Source organism: Meriones unguiculatus, chromosome 1, assembly GCF_030254825.1.
Source record: "Meriones unguiculatus strain TT.TT164.6M chromosome 1, Bangor_MerUng_6.1, whole genome shotgun sequence".
Classification (NCBI taxonomy): Eukaryota; Metazoa; Chordata; class Mammalia; order Rodentia; family Muridae; genus Meriones; species Meriones unguiculatus.
The window spans coordinates 54,497,787-54,512,068 of NC_083349.1; the positions used below are offsets into that span (position 1 = coordinate 54,497,787).

A 14,282-nucleotide genomic window follows, 5' to 3' on the forward strand; every position below is an offset into this window, starting at 1 on the left:
TGATACAGGCTATAACCCCCTTGGCCCCCCAGATTACTGAAGGATGTAATCTCTTCCTTGGGCAAAGCTCTATCTCCTAAACAATTCAGTCTTTCAAAATTGTGTCTGCGAGGGAGGCAAGTGTTCAAGCACATGAGCCAATGGGTCTTTCACATTTGAAGTACAACACTCATATTCTATTGCACTCAATTGTTCTGCTTCTGAGTTCCTTTTCTTTTCTTTTTGCGTTTTGTTTTCTTGCTGTGTACTTTTATATTTATTTTTGTGAAAAATGACAGAATTTAAATATCTTAGTCACATTTTGAGGTTGACAATTTCTCAAGCTGTTGTCAACAAGTTCTCTGAGGTTCAGTCTTTCATAGTTATGGAGAGCAAGATTGAGATCTATCTATCTATCTATGAGACTCTACTCGTGTATTATCCTTGAAGTCAAATAAGGTACTTCTATTTCATGTGGAATTTCTGGCTTTATAAGAAGGGCAGAGCCAGTACAATAGGGTAATTCCTGTTGTAGGATATGTTTTAGTTGATGGAATTATTCTAAGCTATGGTGAATAACAGTGCTTATCAGATCTGATTTTAAATAGACTTGACACCTAAGAGCTGCATTAGAATAACAGGTTTCCTGACAGAAAATTTCTTTCCCATTTGAAATATAAAATGTCATCTCTTTTTTTATCTTAAAATTTATCTTATGTTAAAAACTGCACATTTATTTAATTAAAACCTTAATGTATTGTCACAGTATATGTTGTTGGATAGTTTATGTTTGTGTCTTTGTAATGTTAGTATATTATTTGAAAACTTATTTCATTTTATTATTGGGGAAGAAGAGTCAACAGTTTAGATGATATAAAATGTCTATTTGCATGTTATATAAAATACTAAATTTTTGTAATATAACAAGTTTCTCAAGTGCTCATTATCAGAAAACCTTTTTGCCATTCTTGAAACCCTAACCATTATAATTAAGCCACATTTCTACAGGATGTGCTATGGTATAAATGAGAGGAAAGGAGTCAGCATTTGACTTTAATCACTCTGTTGGAACAAAGTACACTGGGAGGAGAGATTAAGTGCTGTTTCTGGTTGGTCTATTTTGTATTAGTGACTCAAAGGTGGATTAGCAGACATCATTATATAAGCTTTGAGTTGTAATCACACAGCTATATGAGTAAGAAGAGAAGGCAGCGATGGTTCTAGGTGTGTTTCTGGGGCTTGTTCTCACTTGTCTGCTTCTTCTTTCACTATGGAGGCAGAGTTCTCAGAGAAGAAAGCTTCCTCCTGGTCCCACGCCTCTACCAATAATTGGAAATATCCTTCAGCTAGATCTTAAGGACTTCAGCAAATCACTGAAGGATGTAAGTACGTTCTTTCTTTTCTTAATAACACTCAAAGGGAAGTAAATGGTCCAATGTTTAAGTGAAACATATGGATAGGCCTGCCCTATCTTGCAAAGTTCTCTTTTACGCTGTATTTTCCATCATGTCATGGTCAGAAATCATCACATGAGGTAATGTGATGTGGCTAGTTAAACATTAGAGCGTATTTAGTAGAATAAAAATCTCAGTGTGGCAAAGCTGTAGTTTTTTAAAATTCCTTCAGCTACCGGCTGAAAGTAAAACAGAGGAAGTAATTAGAAAGTTCCTTCACATATCTTAGCTGTGCAAAATATGTAGAAAGAACAAACATAGAGTTTTTGTGTAGAATTAACCTCTGTCTGATATCCAGGAAATAGTTATAGTTCTGAACAATGAAAGAAATCATAGGAATAAGTCAGGGCTGAGTAGTTCCTATTCGAATTCTTTTGAGTCAGAACTCTTGTTATAAGGACAAGGATGTGGTATGTGTCAGATATTGCTTCTGGAAAATTCTGTGCCTTCTAGAGAGTTTTTCTTTGTTTGTAATGCTCGTAGAGAGCAAAGCAGCCTGGGTGATGAACATATCTTGATATCACTTAGAAATACAGAATAGTTAATGCCGTAGGTACTGGTTCAAGGCCTCTATGAAGACAGCCTGTAGGTATGCAGAAATAGTCACTTGGTTATTAATTTCAGCACGAAATACAGAAAAAAAAACAAGTGCTCAAATTTAGAATTTCTACCATTTGAAATCTACACTGGAAGATGAATTGTGATATTTCTGCTCTATTTTTTTTTGTAATATGGGGTAAATGTAAATGTTAAATATGTAGATTTAACAGTTAACTACAATCTGCTTACCAACTGGGTGAACAATTGTAGGCCATTCATAAATGAAAGTTCTTACTATTACTGTAATATTTATTTATCAAATCATAGTATTGATGCAACATGTGGTGGAAAATATGGTAATATCTGCAGTAATTGAACATATTGCATAGAAAAAATATTGACTTTTTGTTTTTGTTCTTTTTAAAATTTCAACTTATTTACTTTACATCCAAGGCTGTCCTCTCCTTCCTCTCTTTCTAGTTCCCCTTCTCTTTCTTCCATCCCTTTTCTCCCCAGAAAAGGGGAGCATCCTCCTCCCCACATCAACCCTCCCCAGCACACCAAGTCACAACAGGACTGAGCTCATCCTCATCCCCAGAGGCCAGAAAAGGCAACACTGCCAGGAGGAAGCAATCCAAAAGCAGGCAACAGAGTCCCTGTTAGAAACAGACCCACCCCCTCCACTCACCAGCTGACCTACATGAAGATGAAGCCTCCTATTGTGTAGGGAGGCCAGGTACAGAGCATGCATGCTCCCTAGTTGATGTCCCAGATTTTTTAAGGCTCCAATGGGTCTGGGTTAGTTGTCTCTGCTGGTCTTCTTGTTCCCTTCAGGTCCTTCCATCCTTCCCCCAACAATTCCATAGAACCCCTGGAGTTCCACCCCAGGCTTGGCTGCAAGTAGCATCTGTTTCAATTCACTGCTGGCTGGAGACTCCCAGATGACAATCAAGTTAGGCTCCTGTCTGCAAGCACACTAGAGCATCATTAATAGTGTTAGGGGCTGGTTCTTAACCATGGGGTGGGTCCAGGTTGGGCCAGTCATTGGTTGGATATTCCCACAATCTTTGTTCCTGCATCTCTCTTCTTCTTCTTCTTCTTCTTCTTCTTCTTCTTCTTCTTCTTCTTCTTCTTCTTCTTCTTCTTCCTCCTCCTCCTCCTCCTCCTCCTCCTCTTCTTCTTCTTTTTCTTCTTCTGCACTTTTTGTAGGCAGGTTAATTTTTTGGATCAAAGTTTTTTTTTTTTAATCAATGGGTTGTTGTTCCCCACCCTTCAATAGTTCTGTCTGACTAGGAGGTGGTCACCTCAGTCTTCATGTCTCCCCCTGGTAGGAGTCTCAGATAGAGTCACACCCATATCCAAGAAAAAGATGATGGTTTATTTCAAATATAAAAGAAAATTAGAGGTAGGAAAGGAAGGTTCAACTAAGGGTAAGAAAGATTAAACTTTTAAAGGAAAATAAGTTTGATGTAGCAGATGGAAGGAAATGATTTTTGATCTATTAATTCTATGCCAACCTGAAACAGAATCAAACTCAAATAGAATCATTCTGTTTTTTTATGTTTTTATTTTTTATTTATTTTTATTTTTTTAAATTTTTCATCAATTACACTTTATTCATTCTGCACCCCCCCATTCTGTTGAGCATTTTTGTAACTGCAAGGCTTTACAACACCTATCATAAGGAAGAAAACTTTGAGTTAAAAGAAAACTGATTTTATCATAATGTTAATTTTTAGTTCTTATGAAATTTGCTGTTTGCTCGATTTGTTTCTTTTGTTCCTATATACTTATGTAACCGAGGAAGACTTAAAGCAATGTAATCAATAATTAAAGTTTCTGAGGAAATGATTTTGTGTATAAATAAACCTTGCAAGAGACACAAATTGTCAGAGCAGGTCAAGCCATACCGAGATGTGCTAGGTCTCTGTCCCACATGAAAGGAAACTAAATGGAGCCCTGAGTCTAATCCTTCCATCCCTCATCCCTCCTCTTTACACCCACCCACCTTCAAGCCCTTTCCTCACCCGGGGCTGGTCCCCTGCACAAGTCCAAGTGAATCAAAGACCTTGACATAAAACCAGAGACTCTAAATCTACTAAAAGACAAAGCAGTGAAAAGTGGGATTACTTATTGGTATAGGAGACAACATCACAGGCTCTGAGATTAACAATTAATAAGTGGGATCTCATGAAACTGAGAAGCTTTCATGTGAGCTGTTAAGTAGTATGAACTCTCTCCACTTTCTTTATGAAGGCACTTAGCACTCTTAGCACTGCTTTCATGGTGTCCCATAAGTTTGATTATGTTGTGCCTTCATTTTCATTGAATTCTAGAACATCTTTAATTTCTTTCTTTATTTCCTCCTGGACCTAGTGATCATCAAGTAGAGAGTCATTCAGTTTTCATGACTTTGTAGGCATTCTATTGTTTCTGTTGTTGAGATCTTGCTTTAATTTATGGTGATCTGAGAGAATAAAAGGTACTATTTCAATTTTCTTATATTTGCTGAGGCTTGCTTTGTGTCCAAGTATGAGGTCAATTTTGGAGACAGTTCCCTGTGATGCTGAGAAGAAGGTATATTCTTTTGTGTTTGAATGGACTGTTCTGTAGATATATGTTAGGTCCAGTTGACTCATAACTTCAGTTAGTTTTGTTATTTCTCTGTTTAGTTTCTGTCTCAATGATCTGGCCATTGGTAAGACAGGTTGTTGATGTCTTCTACTATTAACATGTGGGGTTCAATGTGTGATTTAAACTTTTGTAATGTTTCTTTTACAAATGTGGCTGCCCTAGCATTTGGGGCATATATGTTCAGAATTGAGATGTTATCTTGGTCAATTTTTCCTTTGATGAGTATAAAGTGGCCTTCCTCATCTCTTGATTAATTTTGGTCGAAAGTATTTTTTATTAGATATTAGAATAGCTGTTCCACCTTTTTTCTTGTGGCTGTTTGTTTGGAAAAAGTTTTCCCAGACCTTTATTCTGAGGTAATGTCTATCATTATTGCTGAGGTGTGTTTCTTGTATGTAACAGAATTATGGGTCCTGTTTACACATCCATTCTGTTAGCCTGTATCTTTTTATTGGGGCAAGTTGAGTCCACTGATGTTGAGAGATATTAACGACCAGTGGTTGTTACTTCCTGTTACTATGTTGTGCTAGAGTGTGTGTGTGTGTATATGTGTGTGTGTGTGTGTGTGTGTGTGTGTTTCCTTTCTTTTGGTTTTGCAGCTTGGTGTTGTTTCCTATGCTTTCTTGGGTGTAGTTAGCTTCTTTGGTTTGGAGTTTTTCTTCTAGTATCTTCTGTAGTGCTGGTCTTGCGACTAGGTACTTGGTTTAAGCTTGTTTATGTCATGGAATATCTTGTTTTCTCCATCTATGGTGAATGAAAGTTTTGTTGGGTATAGTAGTCTAGGGGGCATCTGTGCTCTCTTAGTGTCTGGATGACATCTGCCCAGGCCCTTCTGGCTTCCATAGTCTCTATTGAAAAGTCAGGCGTAATTCTAATAGGTTTGCTGTTATATGTGACTTAGTCTTTTTCCCATGCAGCTTTTAATATTCTTTCTTTGTTCTATACATTTAGTGTTTTGATTATTATGTGATGGGAGGATTTTCTTTTCTGGTCTAATCCATTTGGTGTTCTATAGGCTTCTTTCTTTAGGTTGGGAAAATATTTATAGGCATTTTTTTTCTTTAGGTTGGAGAAATTTTCTTCAGTAATTTTGTTGGGCCTTCGAGTTTGGAGTCTCCTTCTTCTATTCCCATTATTCTTAGGTTTGGCCTTTTTATATTGTTCCAGATTTCTTGGATGTTTCATATCAGGAACTTTTTTAGATTTAACATTTTCTTTGACTGATGTTCCAATTTCTTCAATCATAGCTTCTATACCTGAGATTCTCTCCTCCATCTCTTGTATTCTGTTATTGATGCTTATGTCTGCATCTTTCCTAGGTTCTCTTCTCTAGGTTCTCCATCCCCAAGATTGCCTCAGATTGCATTTTCTTTATTGCTTCTATCTACATTTTTAGGTCCTGGACAGTTTTATTCATCTTCTCTTGTTTGGTTGTATTTTCTTGTATTTCTTTAAGAGATTTATTCAATTTACCTGTTTGGGGTCTCACAGCTCAGGAGTTCAAGATCGCACCCTTCCCAGAAACCCCCACAGACCACAACTCGTTGCAAAAGCAAGAGGTTTATTAACCATTGCGCAGTGGGGTCACCCTTGCCGGCCAGCAAAGAGTGGCACTGGGAGACAAAGGCTTTAGGTTTTTAAAAGAAAAATTGTGGGAAATTTGAAGTTGCAGTTTTGGCAATTTAGGATTGGATGAAGAAGCTATAAAGCAAGATAATTGGTTAGTCTTAGGTGCTCAAGCTTGGCCAGTCCTGCCAAGTGTGGATGCAGCTACAATTGAAGGTGGGGGTAGTTAGCTCATCCTTGAAGATTAGGGGCTGCAGACTTTTGGCTGGAGGTCAGGAGCTACTCAGAAGAAGTCTGGGTTGGTTGCTAAGAAACACTATCTCAAAGACAAGGGTTTGGTACTTCTTTTTGCTGAGCGAAGGTCATTGCTTGCTTGCTTTTTTTTTTTTCCATATCTGTCCTCATAGATAGGGTCACATTTCTCTGTTCTCTGGAAAGGTACTAAGAGGCTTTAGCTTAACCTGTACCTAAAACTCAAAACTATAGGCTTTAGAAGACATACAGGTTACAAAGTTAGCCTAAACCTTTCAGCTTGGTTGTATTTTCCTGCAGTTCTTTGAAAGTTTTATTTTCTTCTTTTAAGGCCTCTGTGATTTACATAACCTCACATTTAAGAACATTTTCTTGTGCTTCTGGTGAGATAGGATACTCAGGACTTGCTGTGGTAGGATAGCTGGGTTTTGGTGGTGTCATGTGGCCCTGAATTTTGTTGTTTGTATTCTTGCTCTGACCTCTAGCCATGTTGTTGACTCTGTTATTAGCAGGCCTGCTGGTCTCTGGGGTTGTAGGTAGAAATCATGGTCCCAGATGTCCTCAATCCTCTGGTTTTCCTGCTGCTCCCTGATCTGTGCTGGTCTCTGGAGTTTCAGATTTGGGCGGATCCCAGGAAATGGTGCAGGCCTAGAAGCTGAGGTGTGGGCTGCACAGGGAAAGTGGAGCACAAAGGGCCCTGGGCAGACCTCACCACTGTTGCTGGCAGGCTGTGGCAGGTGAGTAGATGGCAGGGAGGGGAAGCCTCTCACCTGCTGTTCACTGATCTGTGTTAATCTCTGGGGCTACAGATCGGGGTGGGTCCCAGTAATGGCACGTGCTGGGGAACTGAGATGTGTGCATGCAGGGAAAGTAATATTTGTATTCTTATTAAAAGCAAATATAGACTTATGTTCTCCAAGATACCAGAATTACTAGGCATATAGTTTTCCTGTTTGTTTGTTTGTTTATTTATTTATTTATTTATTTATTCTTCTCTTATACAATACCTCCTGACCACAGTTTGCCTTCCCTCCACTCCTCTTTCTCCCAGATCTGCTCCTCCTCCATTTCTCTTCAGAAGACAGAAGGCCTTTAGGAGACTACAATCAAACATGACAAAACAAGATACAATAAGGCAAAGCAAAAGTCCTGATAGCAAGGCCTCACAAGGCAACCCAATAGGAGAGAAAGACTTCTAAGAGCAGACAAAAGAGTCAGAGACACACATTATCTCTGTTAGGAGTCCCACAAAAACAACAAACTAACAACCATAACATACATGCAGAAGACCTGGTAAATACCTATGCTAGGTGAGCCCTGCTTAGTTGATTTTGTAGGCCATATCCTTCTGGTGTCCTCAATCCCCTCTGAGTCCCACAATCTTTTCTCTCCACCTTCAGAAATCAGGGTTTCTGAGGAAGGAGACCTGTTGGACACCTCCAATTTAGACTCTCTTTCTGCATAATGTCTGTCTGTTGGTATCTGAACCCATTCCTATAAGCTGCCATAGGGGGTCTCCCTGGTGATGACTAGAAAAAGCACTGATATATGAGTATAGCAGAATATCATTAAGAATCATTTCATTGTTTTTTTACCATTGTGTTTGTGCTATCCAGTTTCTGTTTTCTGGCTAGACAGGCAGTTGTTGAGATTGAGCGCCATCTTGTGGTATGGGCCTTAAGTTAAACCAAATATTGGTTGGCCACTCCCACAGATTCTGCACTACCATTTCCCCAGCACATCTTGCAGGTAGGACAGATTGTAGATTGAGAGTTTCATGGCTGGATTGGTGTTCAGGTTTCTTTCTGTAGTCTGCAGAATACCTTCTCTTGCCAAAGAGAGTAAAGTGTTGGAGTGAATGCTTCAAGCCCACATCAGCTCAACCTCTCTACTTTCAATAAGATATATGGATGTTGTCCTTGGCAATGGGTCCCCACTGTCAGTTTTTGGAGAGTGACCTTTTGTCCTAACATTAGCCTGTGTTGTTTAGAAATCTCTAGGGGATACCTTCAGCAAACAACCCAACCAAATGCACCCCAGTCTTACCACTGGAAGCCTTGCTTGGCTACAAAAAATGGTCAGTTCAGACTCTGTACTCCATTACTGTGAGTCCTTACAAGGGTCACCTTCATAGATTCCAGGAAGTTTACACTGAATATATTTCCACTCACTCATAATGATGTCCAGTTCCAGCTGTTTCTGTCCATAGTCTCTCCATCCATCCCTTTGCCTCCTCACATAATCCCTTCCTGCTCCCATTCCAATCTGTTCCCAGTCAACAAAATTTTATTTTATTTTCCTTTCCCAGGAAGGTCCATGCATCTCCCTCAGAGCCCTCCTATTTATTTAATCTCTCCAGGTGTGCAGATTGTAGCTCGGTTATCATTTGCTTAACAGCTACTATCTACTTACAAGTGAGTTCATACCATATTTACCTTTCTGGGCCTGGGTTACCTCACTCAGGATAATTTTTCTAGTTCTATCCATTTGCCTGAAAATTTCATGATATCATTTTTAAACAGCTGAGTAATAGTCCATTGTGTAAAATCCATTCTTCAGTTGAAGGATGTTTAGGTTGTTTCTGAATATTATGAATAAAGCTGCTATGAGCATAGCTGAGCAAGTATCTTTGTGGTAGGTTGGAACATCCTTTGCGTTTCTCTGATGGCTAAGGATATTGAACATTTCTTTAAGTGTTTCTCATCCATTTGAGAGATTCTTTTATTGAGGGTTCTCTGTTTAAATTTGTACCCCATTTTTAGATTGGGTTATTTGGGTTTTTTTGATACCTAATTCCTTGATTCTCTTTATATATTTGGAAATTAGTCCTCTATCATATGTGGAGTTGATGAAAGTCTTTTCTGATTCTGTAGGCTGCCTCTTTGTTGCAGATGGTGATTAATATTTACTATTTATATATTCTTTACTAACGCTGCTGTTAATTCTAAACAGTTGTATAACCAAGTGATTATATTTATATTTATATGATTTATTTAGTTAACCTAGAACACAGTGCTGGACAATAGTTACTCCATCCGAAACCTCCAAGCCCTCATAGTTTCCTAACATTTAGGTTCACCCATTATACTTGCTTTTTATGAAATCTTAGGTCTGGTTCATTTCTCCACATTGTTCTAAGACCTCTCCTCCAGCCTCTGCTCTCCCAGCCTCTGTACTCTCTTTCACTCCTTCCTGTCCTCTGGCTCTTCCCCTCTCTCGCCTACTCGTTCCTCTCCATTGCTCAGTATTGTGGCTGGTTGTTTTATTTTGGCATGTTTACACAAAGTTGAGACAGATGATGCTTAGAATAAGTATCACAATGCAATGTCTGGATTGCAACCAGAGAGTGGGGGAGAGAAATCAGCATTTGAATGAACAAGGGAAAGGCGTATACATTCCAAAAGAACATTATACCAACACCTTTGTCCAATTTATGGTGTCCTTTGCTTACAGAAGCTTTTCGGCTTCACATGTTGCATTTATTAATTCTTGATCTTAATGCCTTCCCTTTCATTGTTCTGTTCAGGAAGTTGTCTCCTATGACAATGCATTCAAGGCTATTCCCCCACTTTCTCCTCTGTCAGGTTCAGTGTATCTGGTTTTATGTTGAAGTCTTTGATCCACTTGGACTTGAGTTTATTGCAGGGTAATAAGTATAGATCTATCTATTTATTCTATGTATTCTTCTACATGCAGACACCCAAGTAGACCAGCATCATTTGTTGAAGATGCTTTCCTTTTTTCATTGTATATTTATGGCTTTTTTTTAAGTAAAAAAAATCAGGTGTTTATTGGTGTGTGGATTTATGTTTGGGTCTTAATTCTATTCTATTGATCCACCTGTCTATTTTATGCCAATACTATGCAGTTTAATTACTAGAGCGCTGATTAGAACTTGAAGTCAGAGACTGTGATACAACCAGAAGTTCTACAAAAGAGTTTTAGCCATTCTGAATTTTTTTTGTTTTTCCATTTGAAGTTGATAATTGTTCTTTCAAGGTCTGAGGACCATTGCGTTGGAATTTTGAAGGAGATTGCATTGAATCTGTAGATTGTTTTTGGTAGGATGGCCATTTTTACTATGTTAATTCTAGCAATCCATAGGCATGGGTGATCTTTTAATCTTCTGATATTTTCTTCAATGTCTTCTTTCAAAGACTTGAAGTTTTTATCATACAAGTCTTTCACTTGCTTGGTTAGTTAAAACTAACCCCAAGATATTTTATATTATTTGAGTCTATTGTGAAGGGTGTTGTTTCCTTAATTTCTTTCTCAGTCGATTTGCCTACCTGGTCTTCTTGTAGACATGGCTTTTGTTTGAGTAGGAGCTGTGTACCTGAGTTAGGGGCTGGAATACAGCAGAGAGGTGGGGAGGAAAGCTGAGGGTGTGGTGTGGTCTGTGGGATCTACAGAAGATGTGAATAGTAGGGAGGGGAGCTTCAGCTGGTGTTCTGTTGTGGTGCTAGGGGTGACCTTGAGAATTGGGTCTGGGAACATACAGAGAAGGGAAGGTCTATGGACAGCTTACCCCATTTTCTGGGATGTGTAGCTTGTAAAATATTGACATATTTTTACTCCATTTAAACCACTTTTTATTTTCCAGTTTTCAAAAGCCTATGGCCCAGTGTTCACTCTGTACTTGGGCAGGAAGCCTGCTGTGGTGTTGCATGGCTATGAAGCTGTAAAAGAAGCCTTGATTGATCATGGAGAGGAGTTTGCTGGAAGAGGAAGCATCCCAGTGTCTGATAAAATTACCGAAGGCCTTGGTAAGTGTCCATGTACCTAAGGGTCCATGGGTCTAAGGGTCTATGCACTTATGTGCCCATGTATATGTGTTGGGTTGTGGTCACAGGGAATATGAGGATGGAAAGCAACCTTGAAAACTTGTTCAAATCCAGTTTGGCTTTCTGTTTGGCAGTCACCCATCAGTCCCTTCCTTATCTAGGATCTCCCTACTCATTTCTGATCTTTCTTTTAGGGGTTGTTTTCAGCAATGGGAGAAACTGGAAAGAGATGAGACGCTTTGCACTCATGACTCTGCGAAACTTTGGGATGGGGAAGAAGAGCATTGAGAACTGTGTCCAAGAGGAGGCTAAGTGTCTTGTGGAGGAGTTGAGGAAAACCAATGATGGGTGTTATTCATCTTAGACTTCTATATTTTTATGAGATCCTCAAGAATTTTTGAGGGTGACCAGAGCTGTCATTCTGTGTTTTAGCTCAGTCTTCATATGGAAAGTGTGATTTGTAGAGAAAAATAGTAAGCTTGTATACCTGTGATTTTTGTTTTATTGTGAGATTGTGTATTTGTAGAGGGTCTAAGCCATCATTTAACCTAGATCTTTTCTAATTTTTGTTTTGTTTTCAAATAATAATGTGACTATATGAATTTATGGTTTGAGCTTGTTTTCTGAGTACTTAAGGAACAGTAATTTCTGTTAGTATAAATATTAATTCCACTAGCAAACACATTGTATGTGACTTTGGTGGCAATTAGCGCATCACGCTAGTATTGAACAAGAATTACATGGTGTAATTTTCTTTAGTTGGACTATGCTGTACAACTGACATATGTCAGGTCTTTGCATAAAATTTTGGCAAATTATTGCTATGTAACATTTTTTATGTGGCCATATCCTAATAAAGATTTATTAGTTAATGCTCTTTTAAAAGCATAGCATAATATATACAATATAGAATAAATTACTTCTCATTTTTATGTGTTGATTTATATCTTTGAATAATTATATATCAATACATGATTCTGCAAAATTAATGTTCAGGTTTTAGTGATGAATACAACTAGGCTTCACTATTGGCTCCATCTTTATTTATCTCATCTCCTTTTATTTGTTGTTTTAGGGATTACACATTTATGGCAATAACTGTCTTCTCTCACTCTGAGGTTTACAAACATTTTGAAGTACTTCTCACAATGAGACATGACCCTGTTTTTAAATGTTGTCTTTCAAATTAAGTTAAAGAAAATAAAAGAAATCAGATTTCTTCTCTGAGTCACACATACATCCATGTTTCTCAAATAAATTTTTCTTCCTTTGACACAATAAAATATTTATTGATACATAATTTCCAGAAATGCGAGGGGCGGAGCCAAGATGGCGACTAGCACACACAGTTTCTGAGCAGTGGGATACCTGATCTTCTGAGTTGGAGAATGGAAGGACCCCCAACCCAGGAAAACCACAGCGAGGCTTTCTGAACACCAGAGAACATCGCAGGAGGTGAAAACTTTGGCCTCCGGTCACCCGGAGACTTGCTTGGGGAGGGAGAGAAAAGATCCTTTGTTCTTGCTGCACTCTCTTCCCCCAGACCTCCTTCCTCCTCGGCACAGCGGCACAGCGGACTCATCTTTCTCAGCACAGACCTAACTGCCTGGGGTATACAACCGCTGAGATGGAGCCCCAACCACTTTAGCCAGACAAAAGCCAGCAGTACGTACCCCGGAGTCCCAGATTCGCGCAGCGGCTGCACCATCCTCCCAGGGCGCGAATCTGCTAGACACCATACTAGCTCCGCAGGAGCGCCATCACTGACGGTACGACCCGCCCAATCCCACAGTGACAGAGAATACGCTATATACTCACCAAAACCAGGCAGAAACGTCATACAACCTGGACACACCAGGCACTGGGCCTCCCAAGCTTGGAGAGCACAACGAAGAGATCCCAGGACTTCCCAGAAAGCATTGGGACTAGCAAGCCAGTCTCCAGTTACAGCAGGACGTGGCAGCAGAGCAGTACTGAACTGGCGGGGCACCACAGCCCTCCAGTTTAAGACTAACCAGGGCCAAACCAGAGAACAGAGAGCCTGATTACCCCATCCCTGCTGAAGTGACCACCCTGAAATCTCCAGCTGCAGCAAGACCTCAGAACCTGGCAGTGACAGCAGCACAGAACTGGCGGAACACATCAAAGAAGCAGGGCCAAACCAGAGAGCAGAGAGCCCCGGATACCACGATCTCGGCCAAGAGACCTGCCTGTAAGTGAGTGCACCCTTGAGAATCTGCAGTTCCCCAGATCCTGGGTCCTTCTAAATCAGAAGCCAGGCATCGAACCCCCCTCCCACCCACATACCCACTTTGGGAAACAGAGGGGCACTTTGGACATTGAAGTTCCTGCCCTGTGGGCCTGATTGAGGAGCTAAGACAGTTAATACCAGAAATTGCGCTGCGATCATCATTAGCGCCTGCGACATATACAGTACAGAGCCCCTCCCACACACTCAAGGGTTCAACATTAGCCATCACTCTGTCCCTCGAGAAACTCATCCACGCACACTTACACACACAGACACACACGCGCGCGCGCGCACACACACGCTTGTATTTGCCCCGTTTGCGCCTGCGTACTTTCCTCCCACAGGTACAGCTAGTCCTCAGCACACGCTGAGAGTGCTCAGCTTCCTGAAGAACTCTCCAGACACCAGAGAGAGACAGCACCAGTCTGATCTGCAGAATCCAAAAACAAACAGGGAAGGTTTCAGATAAGCCAATGGCCAGAGGTAGGCGAAAGAACACTTCCAACATAAATCAGGACATCATGACTTCACCAGCAAACCCCAAAATCGATGGATACACCAATTCAGCAGAAGCACAGGAAAATGATCTTAAAGCCATGCTTGCCCAATTATTTGAGGCTCATAAGGAGGAAATGAACAAGTCTTTCAAAGAGATGGCCAGTCAATTGGAGGCAAAGAAAGAAGAAATAGACAATATCCTTAAAGAAACACAGGCAAACATAGCCAAACAAATAGATACACAAGTAGAGGAAAAATTAGTGGCATATAAGAAGGAAATGAAAAAAGAAATAGAGGCCATCGTAGAGAGACAGGAATCCAAAT

The 14,282-nt window shown here is 39.9% G+C and overlaps 1 protein-coding gene across 1 annotated transcript in view; it reads left to right on the forward strand.

The window, feature by feature from the left end:
• Positions 1 to 1,182: 1,182 nt before the first annotated feature.
• The window catches only part of LOC110540048 (cytochrome P450 2C18-like), a 36,188-nt gene continuing 23,088 nt past the window's right edge, over positions 1,183 to 14,282 (forward strand). Inside the window, 3 exon segments of the mRNA XM_060389099.1 lie at positions 1,183 to 1,361; positions 11,029 to 11,191; positions 11,404 to 11,559. Of these exon segments, the coding sequence (XP_060245082.1) occupies positions 1,194 to 1,361; positions 11,029 to 11,191; positions 11,404 to 11,559 (487 nt within the window). The 5' untranslated portion in view covers positions 1,183 to 1,193.